A 25,890-nucleotide genomic window follows, 5' to 3' on the forward strand; every position below is an offset into this window, starting at 1 on the left:
ACTGCCTGTTTTAAGAATGTGATGCTTTACCTGAAGTAAATGTGAGAAGCATGAGCCCTGAATTCCCCCCAAAGCAAGAAAGAGAACACATTATTCCAATCAATAACTGCAAGATATGTCATCCTAAAGAGCATGGTATTTATGTGAGGGTGCTCTCAGCCTCTTTGAATGTTTGAGGCCCAAGTACACTGGCTGTGGCGAAGGCCTGTGGGCTTGCAGGCAGCAGTCAGCAGATGGTGCTGCAATGCAGCTTTGCTCTGCAAGTCTGGCTGTGCTCCACAGCAGCTCGGAAAGGCTTAGCTGGGAAACCTGGGGTTACTCTTTGAGAATCTCTACTGATTTATGTGCTCTCACACTAGCCTCAGCTTGCTGATATTCTCTTCCTGGAGTTTAACCTGACACAATTTTTGATGGGGATTCAACATGTGTAAACTCCATAGTCTGAGAAGTGATTATTACACAAACAGCTTAGTCCCATGGGTATGAGCTTGCTCTCTGTGTTACAGAGGGAGCCTGTAATAGTCCTGACACATCATTGTCATCACCAGACTGAAAATAGCCCTCGGAGTGGATTTCATCAATGGCTGCCAGAAGCAATAAGACCCTACAGGTCTGGTGCTATTTGATATTTTCATTAATGCCATTTGAATCAAGCACAGGCCTGTTAAATTTGCAGAGGATGATGGGACGGTAGGGTGTAGTCTAAAGAGAAGATAAGGGAGGCCTGAAAACAGTCTGCAACTACGTAAACTGCTACTACGAAGCAGAAAGGCCAAATTCCTCCTGTGTGTCCATACGGGATAAGTTCTGATGTTCTAGTATCAGGCTGTAGCAAAAATCGGAAGACAAAACATTGCAGCAGCGAGGAAGTACTGGTAGATGGTCTGGAAAGGGAGGAAGTCTGCCATGGGGTGACACAGTGAGTGCTGATCTTTGGGGGGGGGGAAGTTGAACTCTTCCCCTGCCCCAGTTTCTATGTTTCTCTGAAAAAACACTTGCTCTAACTCAGAGAGGCTCTCCCTCCCCTCCTAAACGCCTTAGAGGGCAACTGCATTTTCTTGCTCAGCCAGCTACTCCTGATCTGAGTTGTAGGAGTGAGCAAAGGGAGTTTAATTTGTTAGGCTTTGCCCGCCAGACCCAGCGTCACAGAACCAGAGCTGTATCCAGCTCCTGGCTCATAGGCTAAAGCATTGCTATGCACCCAGTGCTGCCTCTCTGCCTGCCCTTGTCCCAGGGTCTGATCCTCTAAGACTACCACGCAGAGGCATCTCAGCATCCTCAGAGCAGCATCTCCACTCTAGGGCCCTGCCTGCTGGAGATGAGCTGGTCCTTGTTCACGTGGCCTGCATCTAGGATTAACCCTGACCGCGGAGATGGGTGCTGCGGTGCGGGTGATTGACTCCTGAGTCATCTGCTCCCTTGACCTTTTCCTCCCTGTACTGCTGTTTCTGAGGAGCCCAGTCACCAGCGGTGTGATGAGTTCACATCCTTCCTTTGCTGCTCGTGGCTGTAGAATTGCTCTCGAGCAAGCTGCCTCCTCCTCTTCCTTGCAAGTGTGCTGCTGTGCTGGCATCTCATTTCAGTGGCCAACATCTTATTGCTACCTTGCTTCTCTCTTGCCCTGTGCACTCTGAGCCAGGAGGGTCCAGTGTTGTCTCTTGTGGCCGGGCTTTTTATTCTCTGTCACTGGCAGTAGCCACCAACTTCTGCAAGAACATCCCTGGCACTCCTGTACAAACTTAAGGAGGCAAAGGGGCATGAGGCATGCTAGCCCTGCGTGCACCCCTAAGTCGCCCTTACCGTGTGAGCTCCCAGCCTGCCCCTCTTAGTGATGGGGACTGTGGTGGAGACAGCACTGGTGTGGAGACAACTGGAATATGTTACTGGTGCAAAAATCACAGATAAGATGGCAGCGGGAACCCAGACAGCCCAAAATCTAGGCTCTTAGACCAGTGTTGTATTGCGGTGGCCCAGCTTCTCACATAGGTGCTTGGTGATCTCAGGACACAAAACTCATGAAAGTGGGACCTTGCAGACTGGGGTCTGCTGTGCACATACTTCCCCAGGGGCCCGGGGTTGGAGCGCACAGGATGGGATAATACTACCCTAGAAAAAAAACGCATTTTTGCCTTTGTGGGCAGCAATTTCAGGAGTGTCTCTGATTCTAAACTCACAAAAAGAGAGCTGGAGCCCACCTCGAATCTGGAGAAATAGCTCTGTTAGGCAGAGGGTCTTGCCCTGTTAAAACAGTAGGATCATACCCTGGCAGGAGGCTTCCAGGAAGGAGCTGTCTTTTAAGGTTTACAATGTTGCCTGTGGTTGCTATTGCTCTAGGCTTGGCCACAAGAGCAAAACTCAGATGTGATAGCTTCTTATCTGCCAGGCCGTAAACCTCTGTGCCTGGAGACTCACGGAAGTAAAAATCAGCTGGAAAGCATAAGAGCTTATCCAAAGACAGAGGCTTCGTGACTGAGCTGAGCAGGGGGATGCTGTGGCTGCTGGGGTTCATGGGCTGGGGCAGATAGACACGCGAGCCCCAGAAGGACTGTTAAATAATCTTGCCTAAAGTGTGATTCAGTCCTGCACCCTGTGGTGGAAAGGAGCAAGAGGAAAGGACAGAAACTGGCCCCAGAAATAGTATTGTACCAGTAAATTCAGAAGGGAGATTCTAGAAAAAAAGAGGAAGTTAATAGAAAAAGCCTGAAAATTTCAAACAATCTTATAAAATTCTTTTGACTTAGCAGAGAGGCTGCCCAGGAGGTTCTGAGGGGGTTGCAGGAGGTGAGCAGAACCAGGTATGCAGTGGAAAACGAAAAGAGAGGAATAAAACCATCCAGTGGACCTAGAGGAGATCTGATGCAATCATGTGTTGCTGCAAAGGTGACCCTGCTCCCAGGAAGCTAGCCGCGAGGATGGTGAGCCCACAAAACAAAATGCCTGTCTTATGGCAGCAGGAGCTGCAAATGGTCATGAGTATTTAGGGGGCAGAAGTGACTGGACTGCAGGAGGCCCTACCTTAGCCCTGTACCCCTGGAGCAGGGAAAAGAGGAGCTGTTAGATATGGGAGTGTGCGCAGAGGATATTCTGGAGGAAATCTGTAAGAAAAAGAGGTCTTATTCAGTCATTCTAAGCCAAACAGTTAAACTGAGTGGGCCAGAAGGATTTCAGAGTGAAACAGTTAATTGCTCACCAAAACCCCACAACCACTGAAACCACCTCCAGTCCTGGAGGGGAACAAGTGAATCAAGCAATTGCCCTGGGAACAGTAGAGCAGGCAGCTGCCTTCTGCCCGGGTCAAATGCGTTTGTACAGCATTGTGGAATATTTCATTCCAAAAGAGCATTAGTGACACGTTTTAAAACAGGACTCTAAAATGTCTCTGTGAACAGGCTGTTTTCAAGACAAACCAGCCCAAATTCAGAAGGAAATCACATCTTTAAGCTGGCAGGCTTCTTAGGCTTGCTGGTTGGACAGTAGGACTAAAGTCCATCTTAACAGCAGTTGTTTTCTATCTGCCCTACTTGGTCTGGAAGCCTGAATAAGAAACCTACTGCTTTCTTGTGGAAATCCTATTTCCCACCTATTTGTATTCACAACCAGTTTTTAGCTATATATCCTTATACCAGCAGTGACCATTAGCTGAAATAGCTCTTTCCCACTCTTAGTTTTCATCTCCATGTTGTATACACATTGATAAGTCACGGCCCCTCTCATTTTCCTAATCCCCACAAAGCCGGGCTCTTTGCTGCTGCCTCCTCTCGCATTGTATGACGCTGGGGTCTCATCACAACCCTGTGATTTGTAGCACAGGTCTTCCTCTGCCCCAGACATTTCTAGCTGATGGACTCCCACAGTACAATGACTCTTCTTGTTATCTGTTGTCCCCAGTGGTACTATCTGCACTACTGGGTCAAATCTCTTCTTCAGTCCTCCATTACTCCAGTCCTCAAGGTCATTATAACCTGTGTGTGATATTCCAGGCTCTTCTAGATTGATGATAGCATCTCATTTTGCATCATCAGCGAATTTCCTTTGCATTCTCTTACTTTTTGTGCCAAGATCGTTAATGTAAATGTTAAGCCAAATCATTTTTTGAGGCAGAAACTCAAAGAACTGTGCTGGTAGACTCCCCTCAGTCTCACACTTCCCCTTTCAGCTGAAGCAATTACCATGCCTCTTTCAGGCAGCTCTTCACCCACTTTACATTTCATATGCCAGTCACATTTTCTCCAGCTTAGCTAATAATTTACAGTGTGGCACCATTTCAAGTGTCTTACTGAAGCCCATACAAGTGAGATCTACTCCATTTCCTTGGTTGCAAATATCTGTGAACTTATAAAAGGAAGCTATTAGGTTATTGCTGGCCTGCATCAGGACCAATATTGCATGATGTACTGTGGGTGTTCTGTACTTTGTGTGATGCCCTGAGGGTCTGGAGAGGGGGGTTTAGTGGGGGGCAAATGACTGTAAAACACAAGATCATTTAAATTAATCAGAATTGGAGAAGACTAGAGTTTAACTAAGTTAGATGACTGTGCAACATGCTAGCAGATGACATTCACTGTTGGCAAATGCACTCAGGAGTCATTTGAAATACTAATTTATATTTCTAGGATCAAATGAATTACAGCTACTAGGGAAGGAAGGTGGCCTGGGGTAATGTTTTAAATCGAGTTTAAGCCAGATTTTAAAGTTATCTGAGCTCCTGGGTATTTGGCCCATGTGACTTGGAAGTCGCTGTTTCATTCCTCTTCAGTGACATTCAAGTCTCCTAAATGCCATTTGCTTTGGAAAATGAGACTTAGCATCTCCTGATCTTTGACACTGCAAATCCAAGGATTAAGCAGAATATTGGCGGACATGAAGGATGGGACAGAAACTAGTTCTCCAAATGCCATAATGTTTTCATAGAAACCAGCCGGATGATATCCTCCAGGTGCCACATTCACCTCTGATCATTTTGACTCAGAGAAGGATAGAGGTGACACAGAAGACTTTGAGCTAGGTGATAAAAGTATTTAGCGACTTAGAGATGAAAGATGGAAAAGAGTGGGGCAAATCAGATGAAGAGAGCTTAAAAATAAACATTCAGCATTGATTATTTACCCTTGCTTGCAGGAGAAGAACAAAGGAACATCCATGTGATTTAAAGACAGAATCCATCCATTTAAAGGGAGAAACCATTTACTAGAGAGAAATATTTTGACACAAGACATAATTAGCATGTGAAACTTTGGCAGAAGGTCTCACCAAAGGCAAAAAGTGGAGGAGAAGAAAGACACAAGCAATTGCATGGCTATGAGATAACTCCAGTTAAGTAAGTTTAGATATTTTTTAAAATTATTTTTAGCCTGTCTTTATGGAAATAGGGCTTATGCAATCTGCTGTCTGGTGCAGGAAGTAATGATTGTGTCTACAAACTCTCAGTTGAAATCACTGCAAGCAAGCAACGTTTTTTTAAGGTTCTAATGAAGTGTTCACATGGACAGGCACAGATTTTGGCAGAGGCAGTAGCTGAAGCCTGCCAGCTCTGCCAAACTATGCAAAAGAGCTGCAAGTCAGTACACTTGGGAGACTAGAGTCTGTGCACCCTCATAAAGCCAAAGCAAGCCCTCATGAGAATTAGCCCCCAGGGATTTCTTCCAACTGAGGGCTGGGTGGAGACAGGGCTGCAGGTGCAAGTTATGAGGCTTGGGAGAGAAATGGCAGGATCTGGATGTGTGATGTAGGTGCTGACTGGGGGGGCTGGGACATAGCAAAGTGGGGTTCACAGTGTAATGAGAGGATGCCCACAGGCAGAGTGGAGAATACTGGCAAATGAACTTCTAAAATTTTTTTTTTTTTTTTTTTTTTTTTTTTTTTTTTGCTGTGCCTTGTGCTCTGAACCCTATTGTAGCTGGAGGGATACAGTCATACTGGCTGTGGGAAGCAGGGTTCTTCTCATGCAATTTTTTAAAAATTTATTTATTCTATTTTTTTAAGTGATGTATCTCCTTGTCTTAAGGAGTAGGGGATGCTTGTGGCTGGGGACTTGGAGTTGATGTGGAGAATCTGGGGGACAAAGTCTCAGTGGAAGATTCAGCAGCTATGAAGATGGTATAGGGACTGTTGGGGGAAGCCAAGGTTGCAGCGCTGTTTGAGAGCGATGTTTCTCAGGAGTGGTCTCCAAGCCCCTCAGACATGGAGCTGAAGGTAACCTGCTCTGTGTGTTCCCATGGTTTGGTAACTGTGCTGGCTGGATGGGTGGTGTCAGACACATCTGTCTGCAGGGTGAATTCACTCTTCTTTTGTTGGACCTCACCTGATGCTTTTCCATAGATGGGGGGGTATTGCCTGCAAAGGGTGATTGCCCATGAATGCCTGCACATACGGGCATACTGCAGTCTCCTGCATGGGGAAGAGGTTATTTTTTATTCCTTCTGCAATCTTACCTTCTCTTTAATTGTAAAAGTCACTCAAGTGGAGGGAAAACAGCTCTATCATTGGCTCAGGATCACAGGAAGATTCCTGCCTTTGGCTATGTGTCTTTTTGTGAGACGTGGCTCAGGATCCGTTCAGGGTGTTAGGACGATCAGGGATCAGTATTAAAAAGATATCAGTGAGGCTTGGTGCAGGAATTCATCCAGAATGTTGAATTGTCCCATTAAACAATGTACGCGAGGATCAGCAATAGTTCATGGTAGGGCCAGACTGTTTGGTCAGCTTTTCCCTCACAACCTCCAGCCACAGGACCCCTTTGCATATTTTTTATCAATGACGAGTGTCACTTCCCAGGGGGTTGTTGCACAATGCCCTGTGTCTTTCATTTCTTTCTGCTTGTGGTTTCCTCTTCCTCTATTTCTGTGCTTCCTTCTGTCTCGTACTGGCATATGGCAAAGGAAGAGGGGCAGTTGTGATCCCTTTAGCATGGCAAAATGCAGGGCCCGTGTGTCTGTCAATAACTCCCAAATAATATGCTAACAGTATCCCTCTACCCTGACCCTCAGTAAGAATCACAGGCTGCTTCCTGCTCATTCACTTCCTGCTCAGCAGGAATTTGCCCTCAGGGTAAAATCCTGGCAGTTGGGGAGAATTTCCTAAAGTTGGCTGCTGCCTTAGGTGATTATGTCTCTGCTTTCCTTAGTGAGCTTGGGGATCAGAAGCAATACTGTCCTCTTCATGATGACCAAGGGCATCCTTCATCTTCTCTTTCAGTCTGAATGAGCCCTGTGACACTGTCTGTCCTCCCGATCTAGACTTGGGGCATCCTTGTTGCTCTTCTCCAGTTTATCACCTCTTTTTGAGATGTGAAGCCCAAAGAGGCAAGTTCTTTACCAGCTGCAGCCAGAACGAGAGGGACCTTTCCTGTGGCAGCATTGTACTTGCAACTGAGGTCTGCTCTGACTGCGTGTCATTCCTGCTCTTGTTGGCTGCCTTCATGGTGCAGCACTTGGCATGGCAGATTGGCAGGGACATGCTTTGCCTTGTCCCCTTCTGCTTTGTCAGCTGCATGCTGTCGGTAATGACAGTCCCTCTGCTCTTTTAACCATGTTCACAGACCCTGGAGGTAATGTTTTTAGACCACAATTCATTTGTTTGCATGGGAGAATCATGCAGAGCAGTACCGAAAGCCTTGGATAATGCAAGCCTATTACCATGTTTGCTCATCTCTGGCTTTCTGGTGTATCTCCCACCCAATGTGAGTTGTGTTAATCACCAATGATTCAGAGATGGCCACGAGCTGTTTCAGAAGGGTGCTAGGGCAATCTTTGGGGCCTGCTTGTTTCACCACACCTGCCTTGTCTACCTTTTCCTTCCCCCTTTTTAATTCCCTGTTCTCACCCGTGCTGCTTACAGGAGTACTGAAAGCTTCACTGGGAAGTGCTTCTCATAAAAAGGCAATTCCCCCCCCATACACCTTTTGAATAACTCCTGTGTTTCTCTACTAGATTAGAAAATCGTCTGCTTACTGAGGTCTTCTACTGCAGGCAAATTAAAATCCTAAGTCATTTCTTCACTCTCCCTTTATTTCAGTTCCTTATATTTAATTCCTTAAACACACTTGAACACAAACTATCTACTTTTACTGAGCTGCAATTTGTTGCAATTCATTGAAATATCCTCCTCCATTCTAGTTAGAATGGAAAGTATTTCATCAGCATCCCGTAAACTGTCCCATCCGGCTCTGCTGTAAATGGAGAACTGAAAGCTCAGCCAACTGCTTCTGCAACAAAGAGGAAATATTTTTGCATTTCCATCAAAAAATAATCCTTGCAACTGTGAGAGTTTCTGTGATTCCTACCAAATGACAAGTTTTCCTCTGGTTACAGCTAAAGCCAGTGCTCATTGCCCATCACATTTTTTGCTGTGACAATTGCTTATCTTGCATCCTTTGGTTTCTAGTATCTGTGGGGGCATGGGATATTTCTTACCACTGTCCTGGCGTTTGCTGTTTTATGTTGCTGCTCTCCTGGCCATCCTTCGCTGGGCAGTTAGTTATCAGGCCTCCTATTTACCTGGAAAATTGTGGAGCCTCATGCAGGCTTTCTACATAAACAACAGGGTGATTTTACTTTTTCAAGGCAGGAAACACTGCCTCTGATTCTCTGTGCATAGAGTAATGCTAGTCATAGTGACTTCTCCATAAATTGCTTTGGGGTTGGATAGATGAAAATTGTGTCTCCGCTGGCATGCACTGAGGGACATTAAAAGTCCATCATGTTTCTGCCCGATGGACAATGAGGCAGGAGCAGAGCTGAGCCCACGGATGAGGAAGTGGCATGAGCAGGATCGCAGTTCTTGGACAGCTACATCCGAGTGGTGGTTTCGCTGTGTCAGATATTCGCTTTCTTCCAAAAAAAGGAACAGCTTCAGTTTGAGGAATTCCCAATCCTCTTTTCTTTCTGCTTGGGCAGGCGAAGGATCCCCCTGCCAGCCATGGAGCCAGCATCACCCACCGCCACTGGTCAGCCCCCGCTGTGTGTCCTGTGTCTCGGTTCTCTTGCCTGAACTCAGCTCGACTCTTGCTCACGACTGCTCTCCCCGGAGGTATCCCTCGTTGGCATTTGGGTAGCTCAGCATCTTGCAGTGAACCCCAAGAATAATTGCTTGCGGCCTTAATTGTGACAGCCTATTGCGTACTGGTGTGCTCCCTCATGCTTCTCTGCTGGACTAAACCAGTTGAACTGGGAGCTTCAAGTTTCCCAGACTTGTGATCCTCCTTGCTGCTGCAGATCTCACTTCTGAAGCTGAGCTGAGTATTGTAGCTCTGGCCTTGTTGGTTCCTAAGGGAACAAAAGCATCAGGTGCCTTAGACAGTCTTATCTGTACATACCAGAAGGAGATTTGCTTTTTTTCCTCAAGTGTCATCCTAAGGTTTACTCATGTTCAGGCTGCATCACTTACAACCTCCAGCCTTGCCTGCTGCTGCCACTCCCATTTTATCCTTGTGGTGACTAAATTTTTCCCCAATGCAACTGACTCTGTCCTCTTGCTTTTTGGGTGATCAGCCCATTTGCATGTGGCTGGTGGCTCCATTCCTGCCCTGAGCATTTGGAGCCTTCTCGTGTCAGACCCGTAGCAGAGCCAGGAGTCCATTTGAGGAGACTGGGTCCTATTGCTGGGCAGACAAAAGCAACTCTGGTGAGGGAGATGTCAGAACGAGGTGTTCGGAGGGCAGAGGTCCCTGCTGGAGGTGATGGTGGTGCAGCATTGGAGGTGGCATAAGTGCTGAATCCCACCCAACCCAACACCTGGAACAGGTCTTGGTGGGAGAGACTGGGTTTGCAAGCAGAGATTTGTAAAAACACATGAGATTTTTGCTGGCTTACGTCCTAAACCTGAGCTTTGTATGCAGAGAATGGCACTGACAAAAGAAAAAAAAATAAAACACCCTCAGGCAGGTCTTCAGTCTTCTGAGGAATCGAGCCCTTTCCTTCTGCTTTTCTCTATTCAGAGACGTTTGACTGGTAAGAGTATATGATGGCTTGAACAGAAATAGTTAAATCAAAGAGAGTAGAAGGGAGTTGGAGGGGTCACCTCTCTCCGTACCATCGTACCATCGTACCATCGCTCTGAGGCCACATCAGTGCTGGCTAGCTCCTCTTGAAGGTCTCCAATGAGATGTTCACACCTATTGTCACCTCTCCCCTTTTGTTCTTGTGAAAAGAAACAATCACGATCATTTGTCACAGCCCTACATCTCATATCAAATAAGTGTTATCTCTGAGGGACGCGTCCTTTAGATGTGGACCTTTTGGCAGAGGAAAAGCTCTCCAGCGAAAAGGACTTTGCAGGCAATATGAGGTTTATCCCCGCATATGAAATGGGGGAGTGCAAGTAGGGAGCATCGCCCCTGCCCTGCCGTGGGGATGAGGATGGGCACAGCTATTACTCAGCAGCTGAGTAAGCCAAACCTTTCCCTTGAATCATGCGTGGCGGGCGTTAGTCATGACCGAGGGATGGTCAGAGGGCAGGCGCTGGGAGGCAGGGAGGTTGTGTGGTGCCCCAGAGCTTGGCCCCAGAGCTTTTGTGGTACCCATGGGGCAATGGCAGGGCAAGTGCAGAAAAAAAAAAAAAAAAAGAGGGAGGAAGTTGCAAGTTTTTCATCTCTTTCTTACCAATGGGGCCTTTGGGAATTACTCTCGGGGAGAGCAGATGCAGCCCCTTTTCAGTCACGCTATAATCGCCTTGATGTTTCATCGGCAAGGCTGCAAAGAGCTGATCTCAGCAGGCTCCAGCAAACCTTGTCCTCCATGCAGCTCCTACTCTTAGGGCTCTGTTCTCTTCTCTTCCATCAATGTATTTTCTTCCAGTTCCAGTCTCTGAACAGAATTAGCCCCCAGAAGCAGTTATGCCCACTTGGGGAGAAGTGGGCAAGCCAGAACAGCTGTAGAGTAGTTGTCAGGAGGCTGCAGACCAAAACAAAATGAAAGTCTGGAGGTAAAGAGGTGGAAATCCTCTGTTCAGGCCCAGGAAGAGGAGGGTGGCAGGACAGGCTGCAGCCTGAACCCACCAGGACAACAGAGGAGTCCAGTGTTTCCAGGGCATTCAGTCCTTGACTTCTCTACAAGGTTTCCAGCATGAAAATATGCCAAGGACAAATGTGAGACCCCCAGGGAATCTACCAGGTCTTCCCAACCTGGTCCCTCCTTTACCTTTCCTTTCCTAGATGAACAACAGAGTATCACCGTTGTGGAGATGAATGCATATGCAATACATATTTTATAGATAATTCAGTACCACAACTCTAACAGACACACTGTAGCGAGGCAAGTCCCTGCGCAGGAGGTTGGTGGAGGCACTTCGTGGTCGCCCGCTTTGGATTTCCACCACGGAAAGCGGGCGGGAAGCTCTCCAAGCCGCGCCGGGTCTCGGCCGGCCGCGGAGGCCGGTGGCTTTCGTTGCAGCAGTGGCGCGGGCAGGGCGAAGGGCTGGTGTGCGGGCCTGGGGCTCTGGCTGGTGCCTCCGGGCAGGAAAACGGAATCCGAAAGTGGCAGAGCTGGGGCCGGCGCTTCCCCTTTTGCGGCTTCCTCGCATCTTGCAGCTCAGCAAAACGGGGCTCATCCCGACACAGCTTCCCCGGTACGATGTGCTCATTTTCTTTCTTTGAAACCTTGGGCCCGCCCAGCGGCTCCACTATAAGAGGGGGCAGCGGCCTGGCTCCGAGCACGAGCACGGGGCGGAGGAGAGCAGCCCGGCGGCACCAGTCCCCCTCTTGCAAGTCCCGAGCCCCAGCAGCACCATGAAGGTCTTGGTGGCCGCCCTGGCTGCTCTCCTGCTCGCCGCCCTCTGCTCCCCGGCCGAGGCCCATCTTGGTGAGTCGGCAGCTGCTCCCCGCTCGCGGCCGGGGCTGGGGCCGGGGCGGGCGATGCCCTGCCGGGGGTGCCGGGGCCGGGCGCACGGGAGAGCCCCTTCGCTGACGGCGGGGATGCCGGTGGCGCGGGGAGGGCCGGGAGCGGGCGACGGCCACGGCGCGGACGTCGGGCTGGGGTCGGGCGTGCGCGGGGTGTGCGCGGGGAGGGACGCGGGCTGGGACCGCGCGCCGCCGAGGGGCGGGCACCCCGGCCCGCGGCCAGCAAGGTGTCGGGGCTGGCCGGGGCGCTCAGCCCCTCCCGCCTCCCTCCCAGACGGCGTCCCCACGTCCTGCTGCTTCAGCTACCAGCTCCGACCCATCCCGCGGGGCCTCATCGCCTCCGCCTACGTCTCCAACAGCAACTGCACTCAGCCGGGAGTGATGTGAGTACCGGGGGGCCGCCGCCGCCCCGGGACCCTCCGCGGGCGCTCGGCCGGGAGCGGGGCCGGGAGCCGCGGTGGGGCCGGGGCACGGGGCCGGGGCGCCCGCGTCCCGCCGGCAAAGCCCGCTCACGGCCCTTTGCTCCCCGCAGCTTCGTCACCAAGAAGCAGCGGGAGATCTGCGCCGACCCCCAGGCCGCCTGGGTCCGGGCGCACCTCAAACACTTCCAGGCGAAGCAGAACTGACCCGGCCGCGACGGCGTCCCGGGGCGGCCGGCGGCCCCCGCCGCGGCGCCCGGCCGGCCCCCGCGCTCGCACCGCCCCGCACCGCCCCGCACCGCTAAAACTGTGTCTTTCTGGCATGGAGCCTTTTATTCTATTTAAGTTATTTGTGGTTAACTTAAGTTAAATATTTTTGCAAAAAAGAAAAAAGAGAAAATGCAAAAAGAGTTTTCCTAATTTAAGTAATTTAAAAGGTGGGAAGCTGCCTGTGGGTGAGGGTTCGGGCAGTCGGCCCTGCTGCCCCAATAAAACGTTTGGGTTACAAAGCGCCGTGAGTGTCTGTGTGAAACCGCCGCCGGAGCGCCGGCCCGGGGACGGGGCGGGGGGGACCCGGGCGCCCCGGGCTCGCCGCCTTCCTCCCCGCGGCTCCCGGGCCCAGCGCCGGAGGGGTGCGGGCAGCCTGGGGCGGCCCCGTGGGGCAGCTCCGTCTCTCGGGGCGCCGGGGCCGGCCCCACTGTGATGCGCGCCGGCGTCGCGCGCCGCGGGGCCGCCGGAGCGCCGGCGGCTGTGGCCAGCCGCGGGAGGCGAGCCGTGCCCGGCGCCAACGCCGCCGTCCCGCGGGGCCGCCCCGGGGCTGCCCGCACCCCTCCGGCGCTGCTCCGGGTCTGCCGAGATGAAGCGTCCGGCCCCGGAGGAGGAAGGTGAGCGCGGAGCACCCCGACGGGGGATTTCGGAGGGAGCGGGGGAGCTGGGTCCGGCTTTGCAGACGCAGCGCGCCGGGAGCATCGCCCGCCCTCGCGGCGGCCTCGCGGCCCCGGCGCGGTGCTGACAGCGCCGCCGTCCCCGCCGGCAGCGTGCGGGCTGTGCCAGCGGGCCGACCGCGACCCCGAGGTCTTTGGGCAGACGTGCCGGCAGGACGGGCTGTGCGTCCACGAAAACTGCCTGGTGAGTGCGCGGGGCTCGGCGCCCGGCCCGCGCCCGCAGCCCTCCCCGGGGACACACGGCCTCTTTCCCTCCCGCAGTACCAGGCCAGCGGGCTGAGCCAGAGAGGAGCCGACGGCGAGGGCTTCTACGGCTTCCTCTTCCCCGACATCCGCCGGGAGCTGAAGCGGGCGGCCCGGAAGGTGAGGCCGGGCGCCCGCAGCCCCGGGGCCTTCCCCCAGCTCGGCGCCTCCTGCTCTGCAGCAGCCCGCGGGCACCCGGGGGTGCTCCGGCCGGGGGCGGCTGGCTGCAGCCGGACCCTCGCGTGGCCAGAGAGACCCGTTTCTGCACGAAGCGGGCATCCGGAGGGAAAAACGATCGGACCGGTTCCCTTTGCCGTTACGGTTTTCACGCCCGAGGTTTTATGCTCAGCATCCCCGGGGTGGCAAAGACGCTCGGCGGAGGCGGCAGCCGGGCTGCCCGCGGCGCTGACGCCGGCCGCCACCGTGCCGTCCCCAGACCTGCTGCATCTGCCGGCGGCGGGGGGCCTCCGTCGCCTGCCGGGGCCGGAGATGCCCCCGAAACTTCCACTTCCCCTGCGGCGGCGAGCGGGGCTGCGTCTCCCAGTTTTTCGGGGAGTTCAAGTGAGTGCGGAGGGCGCCGCAGCGGAGGAGGAGGAGGAGGAGGAAGGCTGGCGCGGGGCAGGGAGCTGAGCGGCCGCCTCCGCCCCGTCCCGCAGGTCCTTCTGCTGGCAGCACCGGCCGGTGCAGCGGGCGCGGGCGCCGCAGCCGGGCCAGACCCGCTGCCTCGTCTGCCAGGAGGCGGTGGCGGGGCGGCCCCGCTTCGGCGCCCTGGTGTGCCCCGCGTGCCGCAGCGCCTGGTTTCACCGCGCCTGCATCCAGGTACGCGCCGCCCGCCGGCGCCCCGCGCCCCCGCCGGGCCGGGGGCTCCCGCGGGCCCGGGGCTCCCGCGCGGCCGCCTCTCGCCCCGCAGGGCCAGGCGCTGCGCTCCGCCTTGCACCACTTCCGCTGCCCGCTCTGCCGCGACGTGGAGACCTTCCAGGCGGAGATGTTTCGCCTCGGCATCAAAATCCCCGACAGGTGGGCGCGCGGCTCCGCGCGGGGAGAGGCCCCGGCCGGGCTGCCGGAGCCGCTGGCTCACTCCCCCGCGCCGGGCCTGCCAGGGACGCCGCCTGGGAAGAGGAGGGCGCCTTCGACGACCACTACCGGCGGCACAGCTCCTGCGACGCCGCGCGCTGCCTCTGCCCCGCGGGCCGGGAGCGGGCGGACGAGGAGGGGTGAGGCCGGCGGCGCCAGCGGTGGGCGCGTGCCCCGGCGGGGCCGGGAGCGGAGGGCTCCGGGCTGCGCCCCGGCCCCGGGCTCTCACGGCTCCCGCGCTCCCGCAGGCCCTGGCGCTTGCTGCTCTGCGACTCGTGCGGCTCCCGGGGCACCCACGGGCGCTGCGGCGGGCTGCCCGAGGCCGCCGGCACCTGGGAGTGCGGCGACTGCGCCGGCCTGGGCACCGGTGAGGGGCACGGGGCGGGGGGACGGGCGGACAGACGGACACCCTGGGGCTGCGATGGGGGCGGCCGCGCTCACCTCCGCACCCCCGCAGCCCCCCGCTAGCCCCCGGCCCCGTGGCACCCTCTCCGCCGGGACGACGGCACCGGGACGCTCGGAGGCCGCCCCGCCGCCCCCGCGGAGCCCCCCCGGCCTGCGGCAGGCACCTAATAAACGGCGAAAAAAAACACACGTGGGTTTGTGCTGGTGGCTGGGCTGCTGGGGAGGGCTGCTGGGGCCCACGGGGGCTGCGGCACGGGAGCCGCGGGGAGGAAGGCGGCGAGCCCGGGGCGCCCGGGTCCCCCCCGCCCCGTCCCCGGGCCGGCGCTCCGGCGGCGGTTTCACACAGACACTCACGGCGCTTTGTAACCCAAACGCTTTATTGGGGCAGCAGGGCCGACTGCCCGAACCCTCACCCACAGGCAGCTTCCCACCTTTTAAATTACTTAAATTAGGAAAACTCTTTTTGCATTTTCTCTTTTTTCTTTTTTGCAAAAATATTTAACTTAAGTTAACCACAAATAACTTAAATAGAATAAAAGGCTCCATGCCAGAAAGACACAGTGCAAGCGGTGCGGGGCGGTGCGGTGCGGTGCGAGCGCGGGGGCCGGCCGGGCGCCGCGGCGGGGACCGCCGGCCGCCCCGGGACGCCGTCGCGGCCGGGTCAGTTCTGCTTCGCCTGGAAGTGTTTGAGGTGCGCCCGGACCCAGGCGGCCTGGGGGTCGGCGCAGATCTCCCGCTGCTTCTTGGTGACGAAGCTGCGGGGAGCAAAGGGCCGTGAGCGGGCTTTGCCGGCGGGACGCGGGCGCCCCGGCCCCGTGCCCCGGCCCCACCGCGGCTCCCGGCCCCGCTCCCGGCCGCGCGCCCGCGGAGGGTCCCGGGGCGGCGGCGGCCCCCCGGTACTCACATCACTCCCGGCTGAGTGCAGTTGCTGTTGGAGACGTAGGCGGAGGCGATGAGGCCCCGCGGGATGGGTCGGAGCTGGTAGCTGAAGCAGCAGGACGTGGGGACGCCGTCTGGGAGGGAGGCGGGAGGGGCTGAGCGCCCCGGCCAGCCCCGACACCTTGCCGGCCGCGGGCCGGGGCGCCCACCCCTCGGCGGCGCGCGGTCCCAGCCCGCGTCCCACCCCGCGCACACCCCGCGCACGCCCGACCCCAGCCCGACGTCCGCGCCGTGGCCGTCGCCCGCTCCCGGCCCTCCCCGCGCCACCGGCATCCCCGCCGTCAGCGAAGGGGCTCTCCCATGCGCCCGGCCCCGGCACCCCCGGCAGGGCATCGCCCGCCCCGGCCCCAGCCCCGGCCGCGAGCGGGGAGCAGCTGCCGACTCACCAAGATGGGCCTCGGCCGGGGAGCAGAGGGCGGCGAGCAGGAGAGCAGCCAGGGCGGCCACCAAGACCTTCATGGTGCTGCTGGGGCTCGGGACTTGCAAGAGGGGGACTGGTGCCGCCGGGCTGCTCTCCTCCGCCCCGTGCTCGTGCTCGGAGCCAGGCCGCTGCCCCCTCTTATAGTGGAGCCGCTGGGCGGGCCCAAGGTTTCAAAGAAAGAAAATGAGCACATCGTACCGGGGAAGCTGTGTCGGGATGAGCCCCGTTTTGCTGAGCTGGAAGATGCGAGGAAGCCGCAAAAGGGGAAGCGCCGGCCCCAGCTCTGCCACTTTCGGATTCCGTTTTCCTGCCCGGAGGCACCAGCCAGAGCCCCAGGCCCGCACACCAGCCCTTCGCCCTGCCCGCGCCACTGCTGCAACGAAAGCCACCGGCCTCCGCGGCCGGCCGAGACCCGGCGCGGCTTGGAGAGCTTCCCGCCCACTTTCCGTGGTGGAAATCCAAAGCGGGCGACCACGAAGTGCCTCCACCAACCTCCTGCGCAGGGACTTGCCTCGCTACAGCGCCGTGCAGCATCGCTGTGTTGCTGCAGACCTGCTCTGCCACGGCCGAGCCGAGCGCAGCGGAGCCGGCTCTGCACCATGGCTCCCAGGCCCTGCCGTTACTGCTGGCAGTAAAAACATTACCACTCTTAAAATCCAGAACTTTTCCATCGTTTTTGCAGCCTGGGAGCAAAACAGCCCCTAAAGGTGGGTTAAGAAACAGAGCCAGTGGGGGAAGGTTTTCTTGGCCAGGAGGCTACCAGACTTGAAAGGCAACCAGCCAACAAGTATCATCAGGCCAGTGGAGTCCTCTATTAATGCCATCCCCCAGGACTGCTGCTCAGTCCTGACCAGGCTCCTTGGGAGCCTGCTCAATGTGGCTCTTTTTCACCACACCACAGGCACAGACATCAAAGAGCCTGCTGTGAAACCACAGAATTTACCACTTCTTGTCAAAGCAGCCCAGGAAACCTGCCCGCCCCTGCTTTGACAGCCTCAGGCAAGCCGGGGGATGCTCCTTGAGGTTTTGGAAAAGGTCACCATGGTGTGAAGGCCACGCTCAGCCAACGCTGCTGAAATGTGGTGGCTGGAGACCACAAAGGACGTGGAAACTTGAGGATGGTGGTTAGGCACTGCATGACTGCTTTTTGGAGGGAGAGGCCAGATTCCCACAGGGTTGATCTGTGATGACCAACTAGGATTTTCCCCAGCACTCTCAAGGCTAGGAGAGGAAGAAAGGTGGAAAGGACAGCCTGGGTGGTAATGCTGGGGCTGAGCTCCCTCCGCATCCCAAAGGCAGGTGCATGTGGGCACTCCATTGCCGGTGGGAACCCTTTGGGTTGCATCGTTTCTGAGGACAAGGTGTGAATTTTGGCTTTCTGCTCCTCTCCTGCACTTGTTCCTGGGTTTTGGCTCATCCAAGGGCAGCACTATCTTGGTTTCCAGATGTCATGAACAGGCTCCCAAATGGGATGGCTTTTGAAACAGTCTTGTGATGCGTGTCCTGCTTCCTGAGAGGGTATGAGTCACTTGAAACTACTGGTGCGGGCTGACCCAGCTTGCAGGAGCCTGGGGCTGGAGCTTCAACAAGCAGCAGTGGAGACGGGGAGCTCTGAAATGAACCTGAAAGAGCCAGCAGCCGGAGCTGTGTTGTGGGAAACTTTTTCCGTACTCAGTGTTCAATATGCAACATTTGTGAGATGGGATCTGGATTCGGGTTGCGAGTTTGCACAGAGATTAATCTCATTTTCCAGAGCCTCTCTGTGTATTTATTTCCAGAGCACTGCAGACCTTTGGGTACAGGATGTGGGGAGAGTTTGGTGGCTCTGGAAAAAACCTTCACGCCCTGGGGGTGTAGCGGTGCTGCTGGCATTAACATTATTGCTCCCTGCTGTCGCTGGGGCCAGCCCTGCACGGCACAAAGAGCTTCCCCACTCCGCAGGGACACCGATGGGTTGCTGAGGTTCAACACCGCCATGAGCAACCTTTGGAAAGCATCAACGGAGGCACTGCTTGGGACGGCGCTTCCCACCAGAGCCTGGTGCTGCCGCCGGAGCTGGCTCAGCTGCAACGGAGGGAGGGAGGAAAGCCAAGGCATGCATCTTCAAATACTTCCCTATTTCAGGGAAATCATTGAAATGAGTGACATCATGATCCAGTTTCCTTCACTTTTAGCAACAAACTGCTATTTTGGCTGTCCTGGCCCAAAGTAGGCTCTGATGTAAGCTGCAGAGGAAGCAAGAAAGTTCCCGGTTACCTCTGCCTGGAGTGGTCCCACTTGGGCACGTGCCACCCTTCCTCCGTGCACCCGACTGGAGCCATCGCTCCCACCGGGCTCAGAGTGAGCCAGGGCCGTGCGAGCCCCACACCGAAGGACGGCACTAAACCCACAGCGAGAGCTCACTGCGGGGCTCTGCCTCGAAACACCTCCCTCGGCTCGCCGGGGCCGTTCTCTGCCCCCAGGGAGCAGAGCGCAGCCATCACCCCAGGGCTCCCTGGGGACCAGGCTGTTCCTGCAGGACCCCCGAGCCCCTCCTGGCTGCCTTACCCTGCTCCTTGCCTGCAGCGTTGCAAAGCATCAGGCAGAGCCACATCCCTAAACCTCTGTCCCCAGCAGCCAGCATTTAACACCCTGCTCCTCTCCAGGACACCCAGCTGCAATGCATCTCCCCCTTCCAGCTGTGCTTCTCCCTTGGCAGCTCCAGCAGAGAGGTTAAGAAATTAAAAAGCAAAACCTCAAAAAAAAAAAAAAAAGGTATAAATAAGAAAAAAAACCAACCCCTGCACTAACTGCCTGCACCCGGCTGTCCCATCTCAATCAACACCCAAGGGCTGGCAGCTGTGTGGGGCCTCCTTAAACCCCTCACTCCAGGCAGGGAAAACCTGGGGACAGCTCTAAGCCTCAGCCTGATGCCCTGAGTTTGCAGAGCATTTCAGGTCTGTCTTTCTCTCCTCTGGCAGCACTACTCTCCTGAGGTCTCCTGGACTATTTCTAGGTCCCCATAGCAAGGCAAAGCCCTGGCATGAGCCCCCCTTTCCCAGGAGGGATGTGCATCTCCTTGCTTCAGTGCCATGGACACACAGGTCAGAGCAGTGTGGTTTATTAAATCAGTAGAGGACAATACAGTAGCTTTGAGTGGTGGGATGTGATGTGGCCGTAGGGGGTGAGGGGAGCAGGTGGGGCTTGCTCCATAGGTTAACAAGACAAGACTAAACATTGGAAAACACAGATAATCAAAGGCTATAAATAAATAGCACATATGCCGGCTGCTGCTTAAAGTCTGGGTGATGTCTGATTTCTTCTCTGTAGGAGGTACTTCTGGAACCATTCCACTTTGGGGTCCACGCAGACTTTCTTCCCCTTCGGCAGCTCGACGCTGGCAAGAGAGGGAGTTTGTCATTAGTTTGCAGGTCCTCTGCAGTGGCCCTGCTGGTGGGATGCGAGGCCATGCAGCCCCGGAGGCACCTCGGAGGCCTCCAGCTTGAGTCTTGCACCAGCAGCACCCCCCTCTGACAGCTCCTAAAATAGCTGGCTTTTAGCACCCTCTAGCCCTCCTTCGGTGATCTTTATCTGCTTCTTTCTCAGTTGACAACTTAAAACATCAAATTTGTTGGAATATTTGGCATAAATCGTCAAGGAGGGTGTCCTGTGTCAGTAGCGGGGCTGCCGCACGCAGCACTGCCCCTTTGGGGTGGCTCATCCCAAGGGCTCAGCTGTACCGGGACACTTAGCAGGGCTACCGCGGGCAGGCAGTGCCAAGCGAGGAGGAGCGCGGTGGCGGGGAGGAAGGCCGCGGCTACCAGGGGATACTCACATCACGGCTTTGCGGGTGCAGCTGGGTGACGTCTGTCTGTAGCTTTTGATGAAGCCTGCAGGGATTGTGCCTTGGAAGAACATCTCCGGGAAGCAGCACGTGGTGTAGGGGCTGCGGACTGAGAGGGAGCAATGGGGGTTGGTGCTGTCCCGCACGAGTCACGACCTGAGTCGGTTCTCTACCCATCCTCCTTGCCCAGAGCAGCTACAGCCGAGGGCAACGAAAAGCCAGGGTCTGGCTCTACTGAAACCACGCCAAAGTCTGCTTCCCCTCCGTGTAATGGGAACACGGCAGCCCAGGCAGCTTTGGACACCCTTCAGCAACCGAAACCTGCAGCCAGAAGCAGGCGTTCAGGCAGTTCCCCCTTCCCTCACATCCCTGTCCCCAGGCTGGAGGAGTCTTAGATGGGACGGGGGCAGCCCGCAAGGTATGAGAAAAGGCTTTGAGTCAGTACTTACAGGACTTGCCCTGGGTTTCCGTCAACAGTGCAGCAAGAAGCAGAGAAACTAGGGCTAGGGAGAAGACCTTCATGTCCAGGCTAGGTCTCGGCTGGCTTCAGCAGCAAGCAGCTTCTTGCTGGCTTGAGGTCGCTCAGACCTACCTGCTGCTTCTTGCTGTGCCTCTGCGTTATATAGCCCTCAGTGAGGATTTCCATGACTGCTCTGGACTCTCCCCAGTGGAAGAACCACTTGAAGTTATAAATGCCAACTGATAAATGGAAACTTTTTGTGGTCAGCACCTCTCCAGCCCCTCCATGCTCCGACCTGCAGCTAGAAGGATGCTGGAAAGTCTGGTAGCAACGCCACAGCCCTGCACCACAGCGATGCTCGGGGGCCCGCAGTCTATTTTGGGTTCAGCTGTTGCCACTGACAAACCACACAGGATGATGCTGGCGTCCTCGCTCGCGCTCGCGAAAGCCCCACGCGAGTCTATTTGCAAAAAACCCACCTGCCAACCACCCCTCCGTGATGCCCATCCTGCTCGCCCCGGCCCGGCCCCCGGGCCCCCGTGTCGAGCGCCCCCGCGGCGCCCGTGCCCGGCTCCCGCCTCTCCTCCCCGGGCCGCGTCCCCGAGGGGCCTGGCGAGGCGTCGCTCCGGCGGGAGGTGACGGGGGGTGGGTGGGGAGGACGTGACTGAATTTTGGCCGGGGGTCTCCGTCCGGGTGGCGGGGACGGACGCGGAAACGCGGCAGGCCTCGTCTTTGCAGGCCGGGCGCCGACCCGGGGCCGGCGCCCCCTCCGCAGCCCCCAGGGACGGGCTCCGCTCCCCCCTTCGCCTCCCCCCCCGTGCTCCTCGTCGGCGCTCGGCCGAGGGAAGGCGGCGGCGGCGGCTCCCGCGACTCACAGACTTGCCCAGCCGGAGGGTTGCGCGCGTGACGCGGTCTTTAATCCCGCTCGTCGCGTCGTACAGGCAGCGAGCGCGCGGACGCGGCTCCTTAGCCCCCGCGCCCGAGCGGGGGGCGCCGGCGGGGCGGGCCGCCCCGGGGAGCGGGGTGGGGGTCCCGCCTCGGCCCCCCGGCGCGGGGGGAAGCGAGGGAGGCGGCGCGGCGAGGGCCCCTCTGCTTCGGGGCCGGCGCGCTGCCTCCCCTCTAGCTGGGGATGGAGAAGGAGCTGGCCTTGAAGGTCTCCTGGTACTTCTTCACCCAGGGCCTGCCGGCTTGGGCGCAGATCTCCTTGCCGTTTTTCACCTTGAATCTGGCGGAGGGCAGACGGGAGCGGGCTCAGCGGGCGGCCGCAGCGGAGCGGGGCGCGGCGCCGGCCCGCGGGCCGCGGCCGGCCGGGCGCTAGCCCCGGCGAGGGGAGGCGGGCGCTCACATGACGGCCCGGTGCGGGCACTCGGGGCTCGTGGCGTAGCAGCCCACCACGTTGTCCTTCTTGATCCTCCTCATCTGGAAGTTGAAGCAGCACTTGTCCGGAATGGCCGGGGCTCCTAGGGGACGGCGGGGGCTCGGCTCGGCTCGGCTCGGCTCGGCTCGGCCCGGCAGCACCCGGCCGGACGCCCCGCACGAAGCGGCGCCGGCCCCACGGCCCTCCCCGCGCCTCCCCCCCGGGGCTCGCCGCCCGCCGTGCTCACTCTGGGCCAGGCTCCGGCAGCACAGCGCAGCGAGGAGGAGGAGGAGGAGGAGGAGGAGGCGGAGGAGGGCGCCGCTGCCGCCGGCTCCGGCTGCCTTCGCCATGCCGAGGTGCAGCTGGGCGACGGAGCCGCTGGGAATCCTCGGCCGGGGCTGCCCGGCTGCTTTTATCGGGGAGCGTCGGGCGGCAACCGCGTGGGAAAGGGGAGGACCTGGTCCCTGGCCACGTCCCAAAGCACAGAGCACGGGGGATATCGGTTCCCTCCCAGAAAAGCTCCAGGATGGAAAAATCCCGGCTCCCAGCTGGTGCTCTCGGCCTCCTGAGGGGCTCGGGCTCTTCCTGGCTGCTGGCTCCAGCGTTACAGCTGGTGGCCGGGTCGCACTCGAGGTCTCAAAAAGCCCTGGAGAAACCGCTGCTCTCTAGGGGGAAAAGGTGGAAAAGCGGTTTTTATCAGGACAAAAATTTCCACTGGAAACACCACTTTGCATTGTTTTTTGCACATATTTGGGACTTCTGGACGCTGGGAGAGCCCGGGGGCCAGCGCCTCTGTTCCCCCCCAATAGGCCCCCCAGGCTGGGACAGGCAGCAGGTTCGCAGCTGGGCTGGGCTGAGCAAAGCAGAGGCCAGTTTGGGGCTTTTCCAGCGGATTCTGTCTGTCTGCAGTTGGCCAAAGAGCCCCCTGTTCCCTGTTCCCAAACGCCTCCTGGGGCGCCCGGCGCAGCTGCCGGGAACCGGCGCAGAGCTGGGACCCGGGTCTGCGCAGCAGCGGTTCCCCGCCAGCCCGGCTGGCCGGGCAGATCGTGCTCCGGGGAGCGGGTGGGAGCCCCATCCGGTGGCGGCCTCTTCTCTCCTTCCTCCGTTATTGCAACTGCCTCCCCGAGCCCGGCCGCGGCGCTGCGCGGGGGCTTCAGTCCCGGCGAGCGGGTTTCAGTGACCCCTTCATCTTGGTTTGTGCTTCCAGCTATGTTCCGGGAAACGTTTTGCACCAGTGGGGCCGCTTCGTCGCCTACCAGCCGAACGGCCGAATCGGGGAGCCCCCCCCCGACCTCGGACGGAGGAGGACGAGGGGCTGGCGGAGGCCCCCGGGCCACCTCTGCGGCGGGGTCGTGCGAGTGCTCGCGTGTGCCTCCCTTTCCTCTTCTCCAAAGGCGTTTCCCAGAAAACAGCCTGGCCTTCTGGCTGCAAAGAGCTCCGCTGCGGGGATGCGAGCGCGGGGAAGGGACGGCGCAGGCGGCAGCACCGAGGCTGCCGGGGAAAGGCCCTTCCCGGGGCGAGCGGGGCGGCTGCTCCTCCGCCGCGCGGGCTCCGCTGGGCGCCGGGCTGCCTGAGCCGTGAAAGCAGCCTCGGGGAGGGGGGGTGATCCTGAAAAGGGTTCGGTGGGGCTTGCTGAAACCCGCCCCAGCAAAAACAAGCTGGGGAAAATATAGCCCCCCCCAGTCCTCCCTCTGCTGCGGCCATGAGCGGCTCCTCGCCCTGCGCCCCGGGCCCTGCGGGGATTGCACGTGCCCTGTATACATATGTATTTCCCCCCGCCGAGGCCCTGCTTTGCCCCGAGGTTCGCCCACCCCTGCTTCTTCCTCTGGCCAGCGTGACAAGTTTGCATTCCCCCGATGTGGTCTGAAAAAAATCGTGCAGCAGGGTGCATTGAACCCTTAAAACTGAAACAATTTCAGGCCGGGGGAAATTTAGTCCCCAAATGACAGCTATTTTCCTCGCAGTGAGAAATAGTCGCGCAATCTAAAGAATGAGGGGTTTCGGCACTGGGAAAGAGCCCGCTTCCAGGTTCCCATGAAAAATGCCTGGATGTGTCGAGCTGGGGAAATCCAGGGATGATGTTACCAGCACCTGCTGCGTCCATCCCTCCTGCGGCCCCTGCAGCCGGGGGGCTGCAGCCCCCGGCGCCCACCGCGGCTTGCCAGGAAAACCCTCCTGGTCCCGCCGGCGGCCCGGGGAAGCGGCCACGCTCCGGGTCTGGCCCTGGCGCTTGCTGGTGGCAGGAGCGGCGCTGGCAGCCTGGACGCCCCTGGGGCTCGCTCGGAGCGGCGCCGGTGGAGACGGGAGGCAGCTCGTCTCGGTCTCAAGTCATCGAACTGTGGGGAAACCACCGCTTCCGTGGGGAGTTTGTGTCAGTGGTTAATGACACTTGATTTTCTTTTTTAAAAAGGAGACACAGCCTCTGCTCTCAGAGCAGCACGTTGACCTGGCTGCTGGATCGCCGCTCGTTACGCTTTTCTCCCCTGCATTAAACGCACGTATTCCAGCGCATCCGTTTTCCGGGGATGCCAACCACTCGAGCTCTGGCTGTCTCTTCCCCAGCGCGTTTCCCCCAGCGCCCGTGAGGCGTTCAGGGTCCCCGTCTCCCTGCTCCGCGTTTGCACAGCTCCGACAGCTCCGAGCGAGCGCAGCAGCAGCCGCTGCCACCGCGGTGTTTCCGTCGGCGGGGCCGTGCCGGCTGCCGGGGGCTTCCTTCCTGCGGCGCCCGGCGCCACGCTCGGGCCCCAGAGAACTTTGCAAACTTTGCAAACTTTGCAAACTTTGTCTTTTTTTAAGCATAACGCGGACGGGCTCCTCGGGGGCCCGGAGCGGTGCGGGGGTGCAGGATGAGGGGCTGATCCCTGCGGAGCCCCCCGCAGCAACGCCCCGCTCCTCGGCCACCTCTGCATGGGGCGGCTGCTTTGCCGGTGGGTCCGGCGGACGGTTTGCGCCCGCTTTATGGAGGCTGCGGCTCCCTCCTCGTTCCTCTGCCGCCTCCGGGGCAGCACGGCCCCTACGGCCGGTGCCTCCAAAATAGGAGGTGCAATCGAATGAGCTTTGCCAGGTCAGCTCTGTTTTCCCCAAAGTCATAAGGATTCGCTTTTAATTCTTTGTATCTTGGCTAGGCCTGTGATCAGCTTTGCCGGCGCCTTGCCTCAGCTGATAACTGCTTAATAGCTGGGCTATTTCCTCTAAGTGCTGGCACGATCCTCGCCCTTTCCTGGCCTCCTGGGATTTTCCCTGCTATTTGAGGATATGAGCTAGATTCGACCGGAGGAGGCTGCCGCGAGCCAGGACCACCCTCGCCCGTCCCCAGGAGCAGGCTGATCTGGGTCGTCCAGCGCCGCGGCCCCCGCCTCCGCGGAGACCGGCCGCGAGCCGCCCTTCCCCGAGCGCGGCGCGGACTTCTGCCCAGGGCTGGAAATTGCCCCCACCCCCAGGAATGTGTGATCTCGCCCCCAAATCTGCTTGCTCAAAGCTGCACCCAGTGGGGGAGGAAAGCTCTTCCCACTCTGCATTCGCAGCTCGCCCGAGGTTTCCGTCCGCCGGCACGTGCGCGTGGGGTGAGAGCAGGCCTTCCCCGTCTCCCGCTTCCGAACGTCGCTGGAAACTGAAAACATACAGAAATAACAGGGAACAGATGGCTTAATCTGTGTCCAGGGGAACCCCACCGACAGCGTCGCGGCCAAGTCCCAATTTAACAAACGCTAATCACAAGCGAGTGATGTCGAACGTATCGCTGAGACGGGCTCGGGACAGCCGGGAGCGCCGGCAGCGCGACCCTGCTTTCCCCGGCGCTCCCCATCTCGGGGTGTCCTCGGCTGCACTCCGCTGCGCCCGGGGAGTCCCCGGCACGCCGGGCCGTGACTCATTTCCCATGGCCTTTGAGCCCCCGCCAGGATGCGGGGGGCTGAGTGGGCAGAGCAGCCCCGGCTGGCAGGGTGACTTTGCACCAAACTCCTCTGCTCGCGA

General features: G+C 57.9%; 5 protein-coding genes across 5 annotated transcripts; 2 read left to right on the forward strand and 3 right to left on the reverse strand.

Moving 5' to 3' along the window:
* The first annotated feature begins 11,661 nt into the window (after positions 1-11,661).
* On the forward strand, positions 11,662-12,460 carry LOC134149453 (C-C motif chemokine 3-like). Its single transcript, XM_062592600.1, has 3 exons — positions 11,662-11,795; positions 12,108-12,216; positions 12,366-12,460. Exons 1-3 carry the CDS (start codon positions 11,723-11,725, stop codon positions 12,457-12,459), a joined length of 276 nt encoding a protein of 91 aa, XP_062448584.1. The 5' UTR covers positions 11,662-11,722; the 3' UTR covers position 12,460.
* Positions 12,461-13,108: 648 nt separating this feature from the next.
* LOC134149592 (PHD finger protein 7-like) lies at positions 13,109-24,503 on the forward strand. Its single transcript, XM_062592829.1, has 9 exons — positions 13,109-13,136; positions 13,289-13,380; positions 13,458-13,559; positions 13,876-14,000; positions 14,096-14,258; positions 14,350-14,456; positions 14,540-14,653; positions 14,762-14,880; positions 24,460-24,503. The coding sequence occupies exons 1-9, from the start codon at positions 13,109-13,111 to the stop codon at positions 24,501-24,503; spliced, it is 894 nt and encodes a 297-aa protein (XP_062448813.1).
* Positions 15,580-16,377, reverse strand: LOC134149494 (C-C motif chemokine 3-like). The gene is made up of 3 exons (XM_062592651.1): positions 16,244-16,377; positions 15,823-15,931; positions 15,580-15,673 (listed from the first exon to the last, which is right to left on the reverse strand). The coding sequence occupies exons 1-3, from the start codon at positions 16,314-16,316 to the stop codon at positions 15,580-15,582; spliced, it is 276 nt and encodes a 91-aa protein (XP_062448635.1). The 5' UTR covers positions 16,317-16,377.
* Positions 19,363-21,378, reverse strand: LOC134149535 (C-C motif chemokine 13-like). The gene is made up of 3 exons (XM_062592730.1): positions 20,551-21,378; positions 20,093-20,210; positions 19,363-19,654 (listed from the first exon to the last, which is right to left on the reverse strand). The coding sequence occupies exons 1-3, from the start codon at positions 20,621-20,623 to the stop codon at positions 19,552-19,554; spliced, it is 294 nt and encodes a 97-aa protein (XP_062448714.1). The 5' UTR covers positions 20,624-21,378; the 3' UTR covers positions 19,363-19,551.
* LOC134149534 (C-C motif chemokine 4-like) lies at positions 21,457-22,320 on the reverse strand. The gene is made up of 3 exons (XM_062592729.1): positions 22,166-22,320; positions 21,907-22,021; positions 21,457-21,786 (listed from the first exon to the last, which is right to left on the reverse strand). Exons 1-3 carry the CDS (start codon positions 22,266-22,268, stop codon positions 21,681-21,683), a joined length of 324 nt encoding a protein of 107 aa, XP_062448713.1. The 5' UTR covers positions 22,269-22,320; the 3' UTR covers positions 21,457-21,680.
* Positions 24,504-25,890: the final 1,387 nt, after the last annotated feature.

This window comes from Rhea pennata, chromosome 20 (genome assembly GCF_028389875.1).
Source record: "Rhea pennata isolate bPtePen1 chromosome 20, bPtePen1.pri, whole genome shotgun sequence".
In the NCBI taxonomy this organism is placed as follows: domain Eukaryota; kingdom Metazoa; phylum Chordata; class Aves; order Rheiformes; family Rheidae; genus Rhea; species Rhea pennata.

Excerpts from the sequence above, each read along its gene's own strand:
- LOC134149592 (XM_062592829.1), top strand. The coding sequence starts at position 13,109 with ATGAAGCGTCCGGCCCCGGAGGAGGAAG. Across the intron at positions 13,381-13,457 it reads GCGTCCACGAAAACTGCCTG|TACCAGGCCAGCGGGCTGAG; the intron begins GTGAGTGCGCGG and ends TCCCTCCCGCAG. Across the intron at positions 14,457-14,539 it reads GGCATCAAAATCCCCGACAG|GGACGCCGCCTGGGAAGAGG; the intron begins GTGGGCGCGCGG and ends CGGGCCTGCCAG.
- LOC134149535 (XM_062592730.1), bottom strand. The coding sequence starts at position 20,623 with ATGAAGGTCTTCTCCCTAGCCCTAGTTTCTCTGCTTCTTGCTGCACTG. Across the intron at positions 20,211-20,550 it reads GGAAACCCAGGGCAAGTCCT|TCCGCAGCCCCTACACCACG; the intron begins GTAAGTACTGAC and ends GCTCCCTCTCAG. Across the intron at positions 19,655-20,092 it reads TGCACCCGCAAAGCCGTGAT|CGTCGAGCTGCCGAAGGGGA; the intron begins GTGAGTATCCCC and ends CTCTCTTGCCAG.
- LOC134149534 (XM_062592729.1), bottom strand. The coding sequence starts at position 22,268 with ATGGCGAAGGCAGCCGGAGCCGGCGGCAGCGGCGCCCTCCTCCGCCTC. Across the intron at positions 22,022-22,165 it reads CTGCCGGAGCCTGGCCCAGA|GAGCCCCGGCCATTCCGGAC; the intron begins GTGAGCACGGCG and ends GCCGTCCCCTAG. Across the intron at positions 21,787-21,906 it reads TGCCCGCACCGGGCCGTCAT|ATTCAAGGTGAAAAACGGCA; the intron begins GTGAGCGCCCGC and ends GCCCTCCGCCAG.
- LOC134149494 (XM_062592651.1), bottom strand. The coding sequence starts at position 16,316 with ATGAAGGTCTTGGTGGCCGCCCTGGCTGCTCTCCTGCTCGCCGCCCTC. Across the intron at positions 15,932-16,243 it reads CCCGGCCGAGGCCCATCTTG|ACGGCGTCCCCACGTCCTGC; the intron begins GTGAGTCGGCAG and ends CCTCCCTCCCAG. Across the intron at positions 15,674-15,822 it reads TGCACTCAGCCGGGAGTGAT|CTTCGTCACCAAGAAGCAGC; the intron begins GTGAGTACCGGG and ends TGCTCCCCGCAG.
- LOC134149453 (XM_062592600.1), top strand. The coding sequence starts at position 11,723 with ATGAAGGTCTTGGTGGCCGCCCTGGCTGCTCTCCTGCTCGCCGCCCTC. Across the intron at positions 11,796-12,107 it reads CCCGGCCGAGGCCCATCTTG|ACGGCGTCCCCACGTCCTGC; the intron begins GTGAGTCGGCAG and ends CCTCCCTCCCAG. Across the intron at positions 12,217-12,365 it reads TGCACTCAGCCGGGAGTGAT|CTTCGTCACCAAGAAGCAGC; the intron begins GTGAGTACCGGG and ends TGCTCCCCGCAG.